Source organism: Gouania willdenowi, chromosome 5 (assembly GCF_900634775.1).
Source record: "Gouania willdenowi chromosome 5, fGouWil2.1, whole genome shotgun sequence".
Taxonomy (NCBI): Eukaryota; Metazoa; Chordata; class Actinopteri; order Blenniiformes; family Gobiesocidae; genus Gouania; species Gouania willdenowi.
In genome coordinates, this window is record NC_041048.1 from 42,645,011 (window position 1) to 42,663,584 (window position 18,574).

The 18,574-nt window shown below is 34.4% G+C and overlaps 1 protein-coding gene across 1 annotated transcript in view; it reads left to right on the plus strand.

The window, feature by feature from the left end:
- Positions 1-5,884, plus strand: part of p3h1 (prolyl 3-hydroxylase 1) — a 14,455-nt gene extending 8,571 nt beyond the window's left edge. The window contains exons 11-15 of the mRNA XM_028446768.1: positions 1,475-1,625; positions 1,706-1,823; positions 1,901-1,976; positions 5,056-5,196; positions 5,372-5,884. Of these exons, the coding sequence (XP_028302569.1) occupies positions 1,475-1,625; positions 1,706-1,823; positions 1,901-1,976; positions 5,056-5,196; positions 5,372-5,752 (867 nt within the window). The 3' untranslated portion in view covers positions 5,753-5,884. The remainder of the gene's footprint in view (positions 1-1,474; positions 1,626-1,705; positions 1,824-1,900; positions 1,977-5,055; positions 5,197-5,371) is intronic.
- The last annotated feature ends 12,690 nt before the right edge of the window (positions 5,885-18,574 follow it).

The window sequence follows — 18,574 nt, forward strand, 5'->3', positions numbered from 1 at the left end:
ACACATCGACACATCCAACACATCCAACACATCAACACATCCAACACATCCGACACATCCGACACATCCGACACATCGACACATCAGACACATCGACACATCCAACACATCCAACACATCAACACATCAACACATCCAACACATCCAACACATCCAACACATCCAACACATCCGACACATCGACACATCCAACACATCAACACATCAACACATCCAACACATCCAACACATCCGACACATCGACACATCCAACACACAGACTTAACACAGCTCTTAAGACACTCCCACATACCAAAGTCTGACCTGAATACTAACTTTAATCTTTTGTGTAAAAAGTCTGGTTTAGAACTCAGACTGTTTGTACGACAACATTTTGCTTCTGTTTTTGTTTCCAAAACGTTCCTCATCAGAGACAGTTTGTTCTCTAGGTTAAATGTGGGGAACTTTTGAAGCTGTTCTGAGGTTCAAATATTCTTTATTTAAAACATTGGTTCCCAACCTTTTTTGGGCCGTGACCCTATTTTAATAACACAAATATCTGGCGATGGCAGAGAATATTTATTTACTTATTTATATAGTTTTTCATACAGTTTGAGATTGTGAGGTTTTTTAATTTGAAAAACAAAGAAAAATAATTTTAATTTATAACTAGACATCTTAGGTGAACCCATTTGAGTTCCAGGCAACGCCACATGGGGTCACGACCTCAAGGTTGAAAAACACTGATTTGAAGTGTCACATTTAGCTGTACTTTTTATGTTCAAAACAATATTACAGTCACTGTAATTACTGTCGGTAAAACACACATGTAGAGCAGGTTTATTCTGCTAACGTGCTAACATGCTAACGTGCAGGTTAGTTTATGAGTGTCAACTAATGGTAACTAATGGTATCTCATGGTAACTAATGGTATCTAATGGTATCTAATGGTAACTAATGGTAACTAATGGTATCTAATGGTAACTAATGGTAACTAATGGTATCTAATGGTATCTAATGGTAACTAATGGTAACTAATGGTATCTAATGTTAACTAATGGTAACTAATGGTAACTAATGGTATCTAATGTTAACTAATGGTAACTAATGGTAACTAATGGTATCTAATGGTAACTAATGGTATCTAATGGTAACTAATGGTATCTAATGGTATCTAATGGTAACTAATGGTAACTAATGGTATCTAATGTTAACTAATGGTAACTAATGGTAACTAATGGTATCTAATGTTAACTAATGGTAACTAATGGTAACTAATGGTATCTAATGTTAACTAATGGTAACTAATGGTAACTAATGGTATCTAATGTTAACTAATGGTAACTAATGGTAACTAATGGTATCTAATGTTAACTAATGGTAACTAATGGTAACTAATGGTATCTAATGGTATCTAATGGTAACTAATGATATCTAATGTTAACTAATGGTAACTAATGGTAACTAATGGTATCTGATGTGTTTCCTGGTCCAGCTGGGACAGGAGGGGGCGGTTCCTCTGCAGAGTTCTCGTCTGTTCTTTGACGTCAGTGAGAAAGTGAGGAAGGTTCTAGAATCCTACTTCCTCCTGGACACGTCGCTCTACTTCTCTTACTCTCACCTGGTCTGTCGCTCTGCTATCGATGGTAAGACGTGAACACATACCATGTTTGATCACAGCTGGTATATATATATATGTGTGTGTGTGTGTGTGTGTGTCTTTCAGAGAAGCAGGACCAGTGCTCAGACCTCAGTCATCCTGTGCACGTGGACAACTGTCTACTGGTGTCTGAGCTGAACGAGTGCATTAAAGAACCTCCAGCATACACACACAGAGATTACAGGTGAGCTCAGTGCACACACCTCCCTGTGTGTGTGTGTGTGTGTGTGTCTAACGCCCTCTAATGTGTGTGTTCTACAGTGCCATCTTGTATCTGAACGATGACTTTGAAGGAGGAGAGCTGATTTTCACTGAGCTAGACGCTAGAACAGTCACGGTAAAAACAATGAAAAGTGTTTTATTCTTTAATCTGTGAATGTTTCACTAAGCCACGCCCATCATCATTGCATCTACAACATAAACAACATCTAATGATGTGATCACATTACTGAATAAGAACATTTCACTGTTCAGCACTGACCTGATGCCCCGCCCACCAATCAAACAGACAATCAATAATCAATGAATTAATATCAATAATAAAACACACCGGGAGGAGATCAATAAACTGCTCAGAGCGACCAGATGTTCTACATTAATAACAGAAATAAACCATAATAACAGAACTTATAGTATTAAAGGTCTTTGTTTCTTCACATGAACATTTAGAAACAATTTTCTTCAAAGCATCTTTTTTTAATTGTAATGTTTTTAAATCCATGAGTTAATATATATCTATTATTATTATTATTATTATTATTACAATCACAACCACCTACAACTGTGGAGATGGATTTTATTCTCAAAGTAAAAAAAACAAAACAATATCACACAGAGTCAAACCTCCTCCAAGATCCAAATCTGCTCTTTCCCAGATATTATCAGTTATCTGATCAATGATCCTGATCATAATACCATCATCATTCATACTTTAAAGGATTGGAACTCATTTATATCCCATTAATAACAATACAGTGGATCATTTTTATCATATTTTTACAGAAATTGCCATAAAATGCACAATCCTGATCTGATCTGGATGAAATTTGGTGGAATAACTGAGAAACCAACCAGACAATATGAGTCACATTTCATAAAGATCAGTCACTTATGAACCGAGATATGAAATTTCATAACTTTGGTAAGTAACAAATGGACTTAATTTATATATATTTATCCCCACACTGTAGCAGTGTCAAATATTTACAATATCAGCTCATTCACACATAAACACACACACTCACCACTGGGACTGAGCTAACATGCTAAGTGCTAATCAACCACTGGCACTGAGCTAATATGCTAGGTGCTAATCAACCACTGGTACTGAGCTAACATGCTAGGCACTAATCAACCACTGGCACTGAGCTATTATGCTAGGTGCTAATCAACCACTGGTACTGAGCTAACATGCTAGGCGCTAATCAACCACTGGCACTGAGCTAACATGCTAAGTGCTAATCAACCACTGCCACTGAGCTATTATGCTAGGTGCTAATCAACCACTGGGACTGAGCTATTATGCTAGGTGCTAATCAACCACTGGCACTGAGCTAACATGCTAAGTGCTAATCAACCACTGGCACTGAGCTAACATGCTAAGTGCTAATCAACCACTGGCACTGAGCTAATATGCTAGGTGCTAATCAACCACTGGCACTGAGCTATTATGCTAGGTGCTAATCAACCACTGGTACTGAGCTAACATGCTAGGCGCTAATCAACCACTGGCACTGAGCTATTATGCTAGGTGCTAATCAACCACTGGTACTGAGCTAACATGCTAGGCGCTAATCAACCACTGGCACTGAGCTAACATGCTAAGTGCTAATCAACCACTGCCACTGAGCTATTATGCTAGGTGCTAATCAACCACTGGGACGGAGCTATTATGCTAGGTGCTAATCAACCACTGGCACTGAGCTAACATGCTAAGTGCTAATCAACCACTGGCACTGAGCTATTTTGCTAGGTGCTAATCAACCACTGGGACTGAGCTATTATGCTAGGTGCTAATCAACCACTGGCACTGAGCTAACATGCTAAGTGCTAATCAACCACTGGCACTGAGCTATTTTGCTAGGTGCTAATCAACCACTGGGACTGAGTATAGACTGGGATTGAACCCTCAACCTCTCGATCAGTAGACCACCTCTACCACCCGATCTACAGTCGCCTGAATGAATATATTGATCCAGATTCTCTTCAAAATGTTCCATGAACTAAGGTCTGTGTGTGTGTGTGTGTCTAATGTTTGTGTGTGTGTAATGTGTGTGTGTCTATTGTGTGTATGTGTGTGTGTCTAATGTGTGTGTGTGTCTAATGTGTGTGTGTGTCTAATGTGTGTATGTGTGTGTGTCTAATGTGTGTGTGTGTCTAATGTGTGTATGTGTGTGTATCTAATGTGTGTGTGTGTCTAATGTGTGTGTGTGTGTAATGTGTGTATGTGTGTGTATCTAATGTGTGTGTGTGTCTAATGTGTGTGTGTGTCTAATGTGTGTATGTGTGTGTATCTAATGTGTGTGTGTGTCTAATGTTTGTGTGTGTGTAATGTGTGTATGTGTGTGTATCTAATGTGTGTGTGTCTAATGTTTGTGTGTGTCTAATGTGTGTATGTGTGTGTATCTAATGTGTGTGTGTGTCTAATGTTTGTGTGTGTGTAATGTGTGTATGTGTGTGTATCTAATGTGTGTGTGTGTCTAATGTTTGTGTGTGTGTGTCTATTGTGTGTGTGTCTAATGTGTGTGTGTGTCTGTGTGTGTATCTAATGTGTGTGTGTGTCTGTGTGTGTATCTAATGTGTGTGTGTGTCTAATGTGTGTGTAATGTGTGTGTGTGTGTGTAATGTGTGTGTGTGTCTATTGTGTGTATGTGTGTGTCTAATGTGTGTGTGTGTCTAATGTGTGTGTGTAATGTGTGTGTGTGTGTGTGTGTGTCTAATGTGTGTGTAATGTGTGTGTGTGTGTGTCTAATGTGTGTGTAATGTGTGTGTGTGTGTGTGTGTCTAATGTGTGTGTGTGTCTAATGTGTGTGTAATGTGTGTGTGTGTGTGTCTAATGTGTGTGTGTGTCTAATGTTTGTGTGTGTGTGTCTATTGTGTGTGTGTCTAATGTGTGTGTGTGTCTGTGTGTGTATCTAATGTGTGTGTGTGTCTAATGTGTGTGTAATGTGTGTGTGTGTGTGTGTGTAATGTGTGTGTGTGTCTATTGTGTGTATGTGTGTGTCTAATGTGTGTGTGTGTCTAATGTGTGTGTGTAATGTGTGTGTGTGTGTGTGTCTAATGTGTGTGTAATGTGTGTGTGTGTGTGTCTAATGTGTGTGTGTGTGTAATGTTTGTGTGTGTGTAATGTTTGTGTGTGTGTAATGTGTGTGTAATGTGTGTGTGTGTGTGTCTAATGTGTGTGTGTGTGTGTCCAGGCTGAAGTGCGTCCTCGTTGTGGGCGTGTCCTAGGCTTTGGGTCAGGAAAGGAGAATCCTCATGGAGTTAAAGCAGTGACTCAGGGTCAGAGGTGTGCTGTGGCTCTGTGGTTCACCCTGGACCCTCTACACCAGGAGAAGGTAGGGTCATATATCTGTTCATCTAACCATCCATCCATTCATCCCTTCATCCATCCCTTCATCCATCCACACGCGTTATATGACTCAGCCCCTCCCACAGGCTGCTACAGGCTCCTCCCTTGGTGCTGTGTCCTAGTCATGGACCATCTATCTCTCTACATGTTCTGTTCTGTAGGAGAGGATCCAGGCTGAGGATCTACTGAAGATGTTTTCATCTCCTCTGAACGTAGAGTTCAGCAGAGATCAGCAGGAAGCTCCGCCTCCTGAGTTCCAGCCTGTTCTTGTGGACGCTCCTGAGGCTCCTGAGGTTTCTGTGCAGGTGGACCAGGAGCTGAATCCAGACCTGCAGACCAGTAAACCAAAACCAGCTGATCCTCCTAAGAAGAAACCATCAGCAGCTAAAACCAAAGTTCAGCCCAAAGCCAAAGCTGCTGCTAAACAAACTATAAAAACCAAGACTAAGCAGGTGAAGAAGATCTCAGAGTCTACTGCTCCAAAGACTGAGAAGTCCTCCTCCAAGAAGGTCTCAGCATCAGCTCCAAAGATAGAGCTCTGATCACAAAACATCTCACTGAAGCTTTAATCTGGGTTTAAAGAAGATAGTTTACTTAACGTTTCACGTCTGAGTTCAGGTCCTGAAACATAACAAATATCTGTGTGAAGTCAGTGAATAAAATGAGTTTTTTTACGAGGTTTGTGTTTGTGAAGTAAAATGATGCAGTACTTCAAACCATCACTAGGTGGCAGCATTAAATCACAGCGTTCAGTTCCCAACCTTTATTGGACTTTATTTTTCTAAAACTACTTCTTGATCATGTTTGTTATAATGTGTTATAAATATAGAGTCGACAGCTCACATATTTATTTACTGCATTTTTTTGAACAGTTGTTTAAGATTGTTTTAATTTTAAAATCAGTAATCATAATTTCTTCTAAATAATTACTAGACATTTTGACCTCATTTGGGTTAGGGTTAACTGGTTAACACTGGTTTAACTGACCAGCCCTAACATTATTGGCCTGGTACAGTAATACTAATACTAGCAACATAAAAAATAAATACATTGATTGTTGGTAAGGCATCATGTTTTATCCATTAGTCTTTGAGCTAAGCTAAGCTAAGCTAGCTCTGTTAGCTGTTGGTCCTGAGAGGCTGAGTTGAGGCTTGTTACCATGTCTGTTAGTGAGGGCGGAGCTAACCTCCCAATGGGGGGGGGGCAGGGGGAGGAGTTATTCCTCTGATTACATCACAAACTCTCCTGTCTGAGCTCATATTTCACAGAATGTGGAATAAATAAATCATTTTGGAGCATCCAATTCTTCTCACAGAAGTAAAAATGACATGAATCTTTGTCTAAATGAAACAACAATATTTGCAGGTTCTCACAGTTTTTATGGTGCTTATGGTGCTAAACTGTTGAAAAAACTAAAAATTCTTACAAAATCCTTAAATTCTCCTCAAATTATGACATAATACTTCCTTTAATTAAAAGAAATTGTTCACAAATCTAGGAAAATTAAAGTGTAGATTATTTTGGGACTAATATCTGTGACTGTGTGTGTGTGTGTGTGTGTGTGTGTGTGTGTGTGTGTGTGTGTGTGTGTGTGTGTGGGCTTAGCATGTGGATGAAGTCATAACAGCTTTGAAAGTATCTCTCTCACACACCACATACACACACACACACACACACACACACACACACACACACACACTGTGCTGTTGTGGTCCATGGATTAAACCATTGTTTCTCCAAACTCAGTGGGAGGAGGCGTGTGTGTGTGTGTGTACAGTAGACAACAGTGTGTGGTACGGTCGTCTCCGTCTCACATGTAACCAAACATCTCTACTTTTCAATCTTCCTCACACCACATCCAGTCTGATGTGTTGCCATGGTGATGTGATATAAGTAGACGGTGTAGTGTCAGGTTAGAGGAGGAAGTCTTTCCTTCGCACACACACACAGGTAGAATTCTGTAAGAACAGTGTGTGTTTCCTTTTTACACCAAACGAGCTGCTCAGTGTGTGTGTGTTTAGTACGTGACAGTGTCAGTGTGTATCTGTCCGTCCCAGCACTTGTTCTAGTCTAAAACCAATAATGTAGTGTTGTGGGGACAGTGTGTCCTTTGTTCTAATGGGTTCCTCCACCATGACATCAGCTCTATTGTTCTCTGTTCTCATCCTGGAACAATAGGACTGATCTACACACAGGGACATGATCACGTAATAAATACATGAATTAACCTTAAATATTAGGTTTCATTCACTTTTATTTTTCACTCGTTTCTACTATTTCTGTCTCTCTGATTATGTTTTTAATGAATATTAATGATAACAATGTTCAGATATTGTTCTGTAGTTTACACAGATGATCAATCAGCTCAGTGCTGCACACACAACACGTCCAGTACAAGGACTACAGACAAGAGCTAAGGATTGTGGGAAATGTAGGATTTTACTGGAAACTACTCTGTGATGGTGCGTTTGACTATGAAAGCTCTGATGGGGAGTTTGCTCCGCCTACATTCTGGCCTTAAAGCCCAAACATACAGAGACGTGTTTTAAAGATGTGGTTCTATCGTAGCTCGCCTCCATCTCTCCTGGTTTGTTTCACCAGGAGGTGAAATACACTATTACATTTAATGTGAAAAATACATTCTGAGAGTGTTTAGTGGGACACTCCCACAGTCACTGGCCTGGTGGGCGGGACTCTGCTCCGCGTACGTTACTGTTCAGATCTTTGATTTCAGCTCAGAGATGGTTTGTCAGGTAACACATGAAGTCATAACTCATGTTTGTTTTTGTTAGTCTTCATTCAAACATCATTGACCACAGGTTGTAAACCTGAAACAGAATAAATGCATCAATCACCAGTGCTATCAGTATATACTGTAATACCAACTGGCTGGGCCTGGACCTCAGAGCTGAATCTAAATGAACAGCAGAACAAAACAGTTCTAAGAGTGAGAAATGTGTGAGTGCTTTATCACACATTAGCACTAAAAGAGTTACATTTATTTTCACTAATCCTGCTCCTTTAAGAGTGACTCAGATTCAGAAAACTGTATTTGTTTCAAAAGCAGCAGATGTTTTATAGTGAGGGCTGCAGTCATATGGTGTGTGTGTGTGTGTGTGTGTGTGTGTGTGTGTGTACCTCTACCTCTGAGTGAAGGAACTTTTTATTCCATTAAATCATGACGTCTCTGCTGATTATGATGGTGGACACTTGGCTCACTGCCAGCACTTTTTCACAGAGAAACGAGGCGTTTAGTGCAAAGTTAGCATTAGCATTAGCATCAGAACAAGTGTTCCCTGTAAAAGTGAGAGTGGACACGTAGGTCGGTGAGAATAAAGGAGGGGGAGAGTTTCACAGCCAGCAGGTACATGACACATTTTTGGAATAGCAGCCAATAAAAAAAGCTCTCAGGGAGTGTGAGAAAAAACAGCTAATGCTAAGCTGCGTTACAGTTCTCCCTTTTACAGGAACTAAAAGATAAACGTTAAAGTACAAACTCTCTCTGCTTCAACAAATAACCAACAAAAACACACTAACCCTTTTTATGCTAACATGCTAACAGACGTAGCACAGGTCATTCCTATTATTTGGAGCCATTTAACTTTTCATGCTGTGTTATATTTTGTGCATAAATATAAAATATAAATCACTAAAACATATTTTTTAATATATATATTTTTCTACCTTAGGGTGACTAAGAAAGTGGGCTGACCCATGAGACCACATTGATCGTCCAATAGAAACCCTGGAGAGAGGAACAATAGTAAAGGGAGTTTAAGTGACAGTGGTAGTTGAAATTAAAAAGCAATGTGTAAAGCATCTAATATATTTTCACGTTTTAAAACGTTAAAAGTTTAGATGAACGTTGTGAGACTAATGGAGCAGTCATTAGCAGGTGGAGAGGTTCCACTTCAGCCTAGAGAGGACTTCATGTAGACCTGGTCTTTAAACTATTCTTCATCAAGGATGCTTGTGGAGCTTAAAGTATAAAGAAGCAGCTTCCTGGTCCCTATAAACGCACTCAGAGGAGGAAGTCCTCACCGGGCGCCACAATCGCCCGTTTCACTGAAAGAGGCCCAACGTTGGAGACTTTGGTTCTTTGTAGTCGTGCTCATTTCTTTGTTTGTCAGATCAACAAAACACGAGAATGTAAAAAACCGGATGGAGCCGGAACGTACAGGTGTAAGAGATTTAAACTCAACTCAACTGTACTTATTTCTATAGAACATTTCTTACTGTAGAACATGTGACTTAAAGTGCTTCATAACAACAGACAGAAAACAGAGATCAATAAAAATACAGAATGAGGAAATAAAATCAATTTAATAAAGAGCCAACAGAGTATAAAACATGTCTTCATTAATGATAATACTGAGTTCAAATGTCATTAAAAAGATAAACATTACAAAATCAGTATTATCACGTGTTAAAAGCCAAATTAAAAAGTAAAGTGTGTATAGTTTTTTTTAAAACCATCAGTGGAGGTGATGATCTAATGCTCTCTGAGAAGCTGTGAGGGACATAAACCCAGAGGAGGTGTGTGATGTATGGAGGAGAAATGACATTTAAGCTTTAAAAACTATTCCAATAACTTTCTAATCCATTCTTAAAGCCTCTACAAACCAATGCAGTGTCTCTTGGATAAGATGTAGTTTTTTATTGACTTTTGGGGTTGTCCAGTAAAAAAAAAGTTACAGTAATCTAACGAGAAAAGCATGAATTAAAATTTCAGCATCTTTATGGGTTATTAAAGTTGGTTTCTTAGCTGGAAAAAAGATGTACTTGTAACGTTATTAAAATGAATTTAAAACTGTTCCATGTAACTGTTAAAAAGTTTGGTTTGTAAACGCTCTGGTTTTTGTTTTGGTCCAAATAAAATTATTTCCATCTTGTTGTCAATTAATTTTAAAAAGTTGTCACTCATTCATATATGAATGTGGGAGATAATGCACACAGTGATGGTATGTTGTGTTTTACCCAGTGGTAAATGGAGAATAAATGGGACCAAGAACACGTCCCTGTGGGACACCACATGGTTAAAGTCATGAACTAACTGTTATAAAGATAAGAGCTGATGGTATGGTACACAACGTGAATCACAGAAGAAGAAGACACTCATTGATTTACGTATTCATATAAAAGTCACCTGACCTAGAATGAGATAATGCTAACACTGTTTAGTTTACACAAAGACCCTTGTCTGCTCACGGTTCCAGTTCTAAATGTGATGTGACAGATTTCCTCCACTGAAGGTTCACTTAATTAACTTTTTCTAGCCCTTTTATCCTCATCTTACACTGGATCAAGTTAATCTGATTAGCTGCTTGGTTTCCTTGTTCTCTTCACTGGGAGAATATTATTATTTCATCGAAACTTCAGAAAAGTTTGTTAAAGTCTTTATAAAACATGATAGAAATGTTAGTTACAGTGTGTGTGGAATGACTCCTGATAAGTTTGTTACAACGTGAATAAAAAGCTTTGTTTTCTACAAACAGAGACATGAGGAAGGTGAAAAAAACTGTTACAGCCTCAGCTGATGTAAGAGTTATTATTATTATTATTATTATTATGGACATTATTACTTTGGATCTAATGGCAGATTATTATACATTTGGACTTCCTGCTGCTTCTGGAATGTGTTTTATTGTGGATAAGGCTGTAAAAATGTATCCATTTATATTCCTACAATCCAACTACTTTGATCTGTGCTCGGCTAGTTGTCCTTCCTGATCACACATATCAATTTTCCTAGAGTCTAATAAGGTGCTGCATACAGAGGAAAAGGATCAGCAAATGTAGTGCGTTTACATTAAATATATGAATATATTTTAAGTATGTAATAAATACCAGGATATATACTATATAAGGGAATGTTTTACACTAGTCATACTCAGACATCCCATGATGCATTGGGAGCCGAATGTAAAATGGTCCTGGGACTGACTTCAAGAAAAAGATAAAGATAAAAGACAAAAATCAAACATTCTCTCATCTGTTTGTAGTGAATAGTACATTAGTGGGATATATAGATATATACAACACAGACTCTCCGTCTCTCCCACAGTGAACTGCTGCTCTAAGCTGAGCTTTCAGAGTCAGCTGATCTGATCAAAGACGTAGCCATGGAGGAGCTAACGAGAGTCGAGAGTTCCCAACGACACGGTCCTCCCACAGACCGACTGTAACTGGAAACATAGGGACACGCCCATTACATCAGGCTCTCCTATTGGCTGTCCCTCATCATGTGATCACTGTGTTTGTATCTACAGCTTTACAGCACTCATGTGATGTCTGACAGTAGGTGTGGCTTTGGTGGCGTGGAGACAGCTCAGCTCTGTTCCTGTTCCATTACTCTGTAATTAGCCATACACACACTATCTAGACTCCTCCCACATTTGTCCTCCATCTTTGTATACTATAGTATATACTGTCTATTAAAAACTATAGTATATACTGTCTAGTATATACTATTGTATATAGTGTCTATTATATACTATAGTATATACTGTCTACTATATACTATAGTATATACTGTCTATTATATACTATAGTATATACTGTCTATTATAGACTATAGTATATACTGTCTATTATATACAATAGTATATACTGTCTATTATATACTATGGTATATACTGTCTATTATATACTATAGTATATACTGTCTACTATATACTATAGTATATACTGTCTATTATATACTATGGTATATACTGTCTATTATAGACTATAGTATATAATGTCTACTGTATACTATAGTATATACTGTCTATTATATACTATAGTATATACTGTCTATTATATACTATAGTATATAATGTCTACTGTATACTATAGTATATACTGTCTATTAAAAACTATAGTATATACTGTCTAGTATATACTATAGTATATACTGTCTATTATATACTATAGTATATAATGTCTACTATATACTATAGTATATACTGTCTATCAAAAACTATAGTATATACTGTCTAGTATATACTATAGTATATACTGTCTATTATATACTATAGTATATACTGTCTATTATAGACTATAGTATATACTGTCTATTATATACTATAGTATATAATGTCTATTATATACTATAGTATATACTGTCTATTAAAAACTATAGTATATACTGTCTAGTATATACTATAGTATATACTGTCTATTATATACTATAGTATATACTGTCTATTATAGACTATAGTATATACTGTCTATTATATACTATAGTATATACTGTCTACTATATACTATAGTATATACTGTCTATTATATACTATGGTATATACTGTCTATTATATACTATAGTATATAATGTCTACTGTATACTATAGTATATAGTGTCTACTATATACTATAGTATATACTGTCTACTATATACTATAGTATATACTGTCTACTATAGACTATAGTATATACTGTCTACTATAGACTATAGTATATACTGTCTACGATAGACTATAGTATATACTGTCTATTATATACTATAGTATATACTGTCTACGATAGACTATAGTATATACTGTCTATTATATACTATAGTATATACTGTCTAGTATATACTATAGTATATACTGTCTATTATATACTATAGTATATACTGTCTATTAAAAACTTTATTATATACTGTCTAGTAAATACTATAGTATATAGTGTCTATTATATACTATAGTATACAGTGTCTACTTTATACTATAGTATATACTGTCTATTATATACTATAGTATATACTGTCTACTATAGACTATAGTATATACTGTCTATTATATACTATAGTATATACTGTCTATTATATACTATAGTATATACTGTCTACTATAGACTATAGTATATACTGTCTATCATATACTATAGTATATACTGTCTACTATAGACTATTGTATATACTGTCTACTATAGACTATAGTATATACTGTCTACTATAGACTATAGTATATACTGTCTATTATATACTATAGTATATACTGTCTACTATAGACTATTGTATATACTGTCTACTATAGACTATAGTATATACTGTCTACTATAGACTATAGTATATACTGTCTACTATAGACTATTGTATATACTGTCTACTATAGACTATAGTATATACTGTCTATTATATACTATAGTATATACTGTCTACTATAGACTATAGTATATACTGTCTACTATAGACTATAGTATATACTGTCTACTATAGACTATAGTATATACTGTCTATTATATACTATAGTATATACTGTCTACTATAGACTATTGTATATAATGTCTACTATATACTATAGTATATAATGTCTACTGTATACTATAGTATATACTGTCTACTATAGACTATAGTGTATACTGTCTACTATAGACTATAGTATATACTGTCTACTATAGACTATAGTAAATACTGTCTACTATAGACTATAGTATATACTGTCTACTATAGACTATAGTATATACTGTCTACTATAGACTATAGTATATACTGTCTACTATAGACTATAGTATATACTGTCTACTATATACTATAGTATATACTGTATACTGTATACTATAGTATATACTGTCTACTATAGACTATAGTATATACTGTCTACTATAGACTATAGTATATACTGTCTACTATAGACTATAGTAAATACTGTCTACTATAGACTATAGTATATACTGTCTACTATAGACTATTGTATATAATGTCTACTATATACTATAGTATATACTGTCTACTATAGACTATAGTATATACTGTCTACTATAGACTATAGTATATACTGTCTACTATAGACTATTGTATATACTGTCTACTATAGACTATTGTATATAATGTCTACTATATACTAGTATATACTGTATACTGTATACTATAGTATATACTGTCTACTATAGACTATAGTATATACTGTCTACTATAGACTATAGTATATACTGTCTACTATAGACTATAGTAAATACTGTCTACTATAGACTATAGTATATACTGTCTACTATAGACTATAGACTATAGTAAATACTGTCTACTATAGACTATAGTATATACTGTCTACTATAGACTATTGTATATAATGTCTACTATATACTATAGTATATACTGTCTACTATAGACTATAGTATATACTGTCTACTATAGACTATAGTATATACTGTCTACTATAGACTATTGTATATACTGTCTACTATAGACTATTGTATATAATGTCTACTATATACTATAGTATATACTGTATACTGTATACTATAGTATATACTGTCTACTATAGACTATAGTATATACTGTCTACTATAGACTATAGTATATACTGTCTACTATAGACTATAGTATATACTGCCTACTATAGACTATAGTATATACTGTCTACTATAGACTATAGTATATACTGTCTACTATAGACTATAGTATATACTGTCTACTATAGACTATAGTATATACTGTCTACTATAGACTATAGTATATACTGTCTACTATAGACTATTGTATATACTGTCTACTATAGACTATTGTATATAATGTCTACTATATACTATAGTATATACTGTATACTGTATACTATAGTATATACTGTCTACTATAGACTATAGTATATACTGTCTACTATAGACTATAGTATATACTGTCTACTATAGACTATAGTATATACTGTCTACTATAGACTATAGTATATACTGTCTACTATAGACTATAGTATATACTGTCTATTATATACTATAGTATATACTGTATACTGTATACTATAGTATATACTGTCTACTATAGACTATAGTATATACTGTCTACTATAGACTATAGTATATACTGTCTACTATAGACTATAGTATATACTGTCTACTATAGACTATAGTATATACTGTCTACTATAGACTATAGTATATACTGTCTACTATAGACTATAGTATATACTGTCTACTATAGACTATAGTATATACTGTCTACTATAGACTATAGTATATACTGTCTACTATAGACTATAGTATGATTAGGATGATGACGTTCCCACTGAAGTATATTTCCAAGTTTCCCAAGATGCATCAGGAACCTCCAGCGTTAAAAACCTTGTTCACACTGATGCTAAATATCTTTGTTGATTCTCCACTTTTATTTTGAAAGTTCTGAAAACATTTGAAGTGAGAAAGTGACCAAGTAGAATATCAACATGTGCTCATTTGATCCATAAAACTCACATAGATATATTTACATAGACCCTCCATTGGTCTACTGTTCACTTCAAAATAAGAGCCCTATTTACAAAAGAATTAGTATGAGTAGTATGTTATGTCCATCATGTGAAAGTAATAAAGTATAAACAGGTTATATTAATAATGATCTATGGTCAATGAACTGAAGCGAAGCTTAAAAAAAGGTGGAACTCGACATGTTTAGGAAACAGAGATGAAAGAATTCATAGATAATCTCCGTCTGTTCCAAATGTTCCAGAATTAAACACTTTCTTAGAAAGTGTGGGAACGTTCAGGATGTTTACTCACCCACAACCACACTAATGTCTGACAGCTAACTGTGAAATACTCTTCTACATTCAAACATCTACATTGTAGATGTGTTAATAGTGAAATGCACTTCATAGATAAAAGCTTGGATTTAACTTTGTAATGAGCAGAACTAACAATCTTTGCATAATAACAGTTAACAGGACTAACTATATAATAACAAATAACAGGACTAACTATATAATAACAAATAACAGGACTAACTATATAATAACAAATAACAGGACTAACTATATAATAACAAATAACAGGACTAACTATGCTAATACAATAACAGGACTAACTATATAATAACAAATAACAGGACTAACTATATAATAACAAATAACAGGACTAACTATATATAACAAATAACAGGACTAACTATAATAATAACAAATAACAGGACTAACTATATAATAACAATTATACAGGACTAACTAATAATAACAGTTAACAGGACCTAACTATATAAGAACAAATAACAGGACTAACTATATAATAACAAATAACAGGACTAACTATATAATAACAAATAACAGGACTAACTATATAATAACAATAACAGGACTAACTATATAATGAACAAATAACAGGACTAACTATATATAACAAATAACAGGACTAACTATATAATAACAGTTAACAGGACTAACTATATAAATAACAAATAACAGGACTAACTATATACTAACAGTTAACAGGACTAACTATATAATAACAGTTAACAGACTAACTATATAATAACCAGTTAACAGGACAACTATATAATAACAAATAACAGGACTAACTATAATAACAGTTAACAGGACTAACTATATATAACAAATAACAGGACTAACTATATAATAACAGTTAACAGGACTAACTATATAAAACAAATAACAGGACTAACTATATAATAACAAATAACAGGACTAACTATATAATAACAAATAACAGGACTAACTATATAATAACAGATAACAGGACTAACTATATAATAACAAATAACAGGACTAACTATATAATAACAAATAACAGGACTAACTATATAATAACAAATAACAGGACTAACTATATAATAACAAATAACAGGACTAACTATATAATAACAGTTAACAGGACTAACTATATAATAACAAATAACAGGACTAACTATATAATAACAAATAACAGGACTAACTATATAATAACAGTTAACAGGACTAACTATATAATAACAGTTAACAGGACTAACTATATAATAACAAATAACAGGACTAACTATATAATAACAAATAACAGGACTAACTATATAATAACAAATAACAGGACTAACTATATAATAACAAATAACAGGACTAACTATATAATAACAAATAACAGGACTAACTATATAATAACAGTTAACAGGACTAACTATATAATAACAAATAACAGGACTAACTATATAATAACAGTTAACAGGACTAACTATATAATAACAAATAACAGGACTAACTATATAATAACAGTTAACAGGACTAACTATATAATAACAGTTAACAGGACTAACTATATAATAACAAATAACAGGACTAACTATATAATAACAAATAACAGGACTAACTATATAATAACAAATAACAGGACTAACTATATAATAACAAATAACAGGACTAACTATATAATAACAAATAACAGGACTAACTATATAATAACAGTTAACAGGACTAACTATATAATAACAAATAACAGGACTAACTATATAATAACAGTTAACAGGACTAACTATATAATAACAAATAACAGGACTAACTATATAATAACAAATAACAGGACTAACTATATAATAACAAATAACAGGACTAACTATATAATAACAGTTAACAGGACTAACTATATAATAACAGTTAACAGGACTAACTATATAATAACCAAATAACAGGACTAACTATATAATAACAAATAACAGGACTAACTATATAATAACAAGTAACAGGACTAACTATATAATAACAATTAACAGGACTAACTATATATAACAAGTAACAGGACTAACTATATACAGTTAACGACTAACATATAATACAAATAAAGACTAACTATATAATAACAGTTAACAGGACTAACTATATAATAACAGTTATATATATATTGTGCTATTGAAGCTAATCAAACAGTCTGTTTTAATCTGAAAACCAACTAAGGTGGTACTTTCGTGAGGATGTCCATTGATATTCTCCGTTCTGTTGCTCCTCCCACACACATTCCTTACAAATGTAGCTCTGTTTACAACAGAATGACACAGACTTTACAACAACGTACAGGATTTATCTCCAACAATACAGAAAAAAATAAATAAAAACTGTCAAACACACATTTTCTGACTTTTTGTTCTTGTGAAGTTGCGTTTACACCTAGAGTGACTTCAGTAATCAATGAATATGACCTCCATTCAGTAACTTAATCATGTGATCTGAGTCACTGGAAGTCACTCAATGTTAAACATTTCAACATCCAATCAGTGATGAGTTTCTCCCTACGTTACTTCAGTGGAGGAACATGGAGGATAGAGTCATGGTCTAGTCCAGTCATGGTAGAACATGTTTTATTTGATGCACTGACGCTGCATGTCACTGCACTCAGAATAAATACAATTCAATTCAACTTTATTTATATAGCGCAAATTACAACAACATCATCTCAAAGCGATTAACAAAAAATAGAAAAAAAAACTTTTAGCGACAGAACAAATGTGAAAAGTGCAATAGAACGAGAGTTGACCTCATGACCCGACTGTGGCTGCTTAGATCAGAACCTGAGACGTAAACAGTCATTTTCTCCTCAACTTTGACTTGTTGTCTAATGGACACATTTCAATGTTGACAAACATGAAACACGTGGTTGACGTGTGCACGCAGGAACCGATATGTTACGCTTGAAAAATGGTAATGAATGAACCGCTGTTAAAG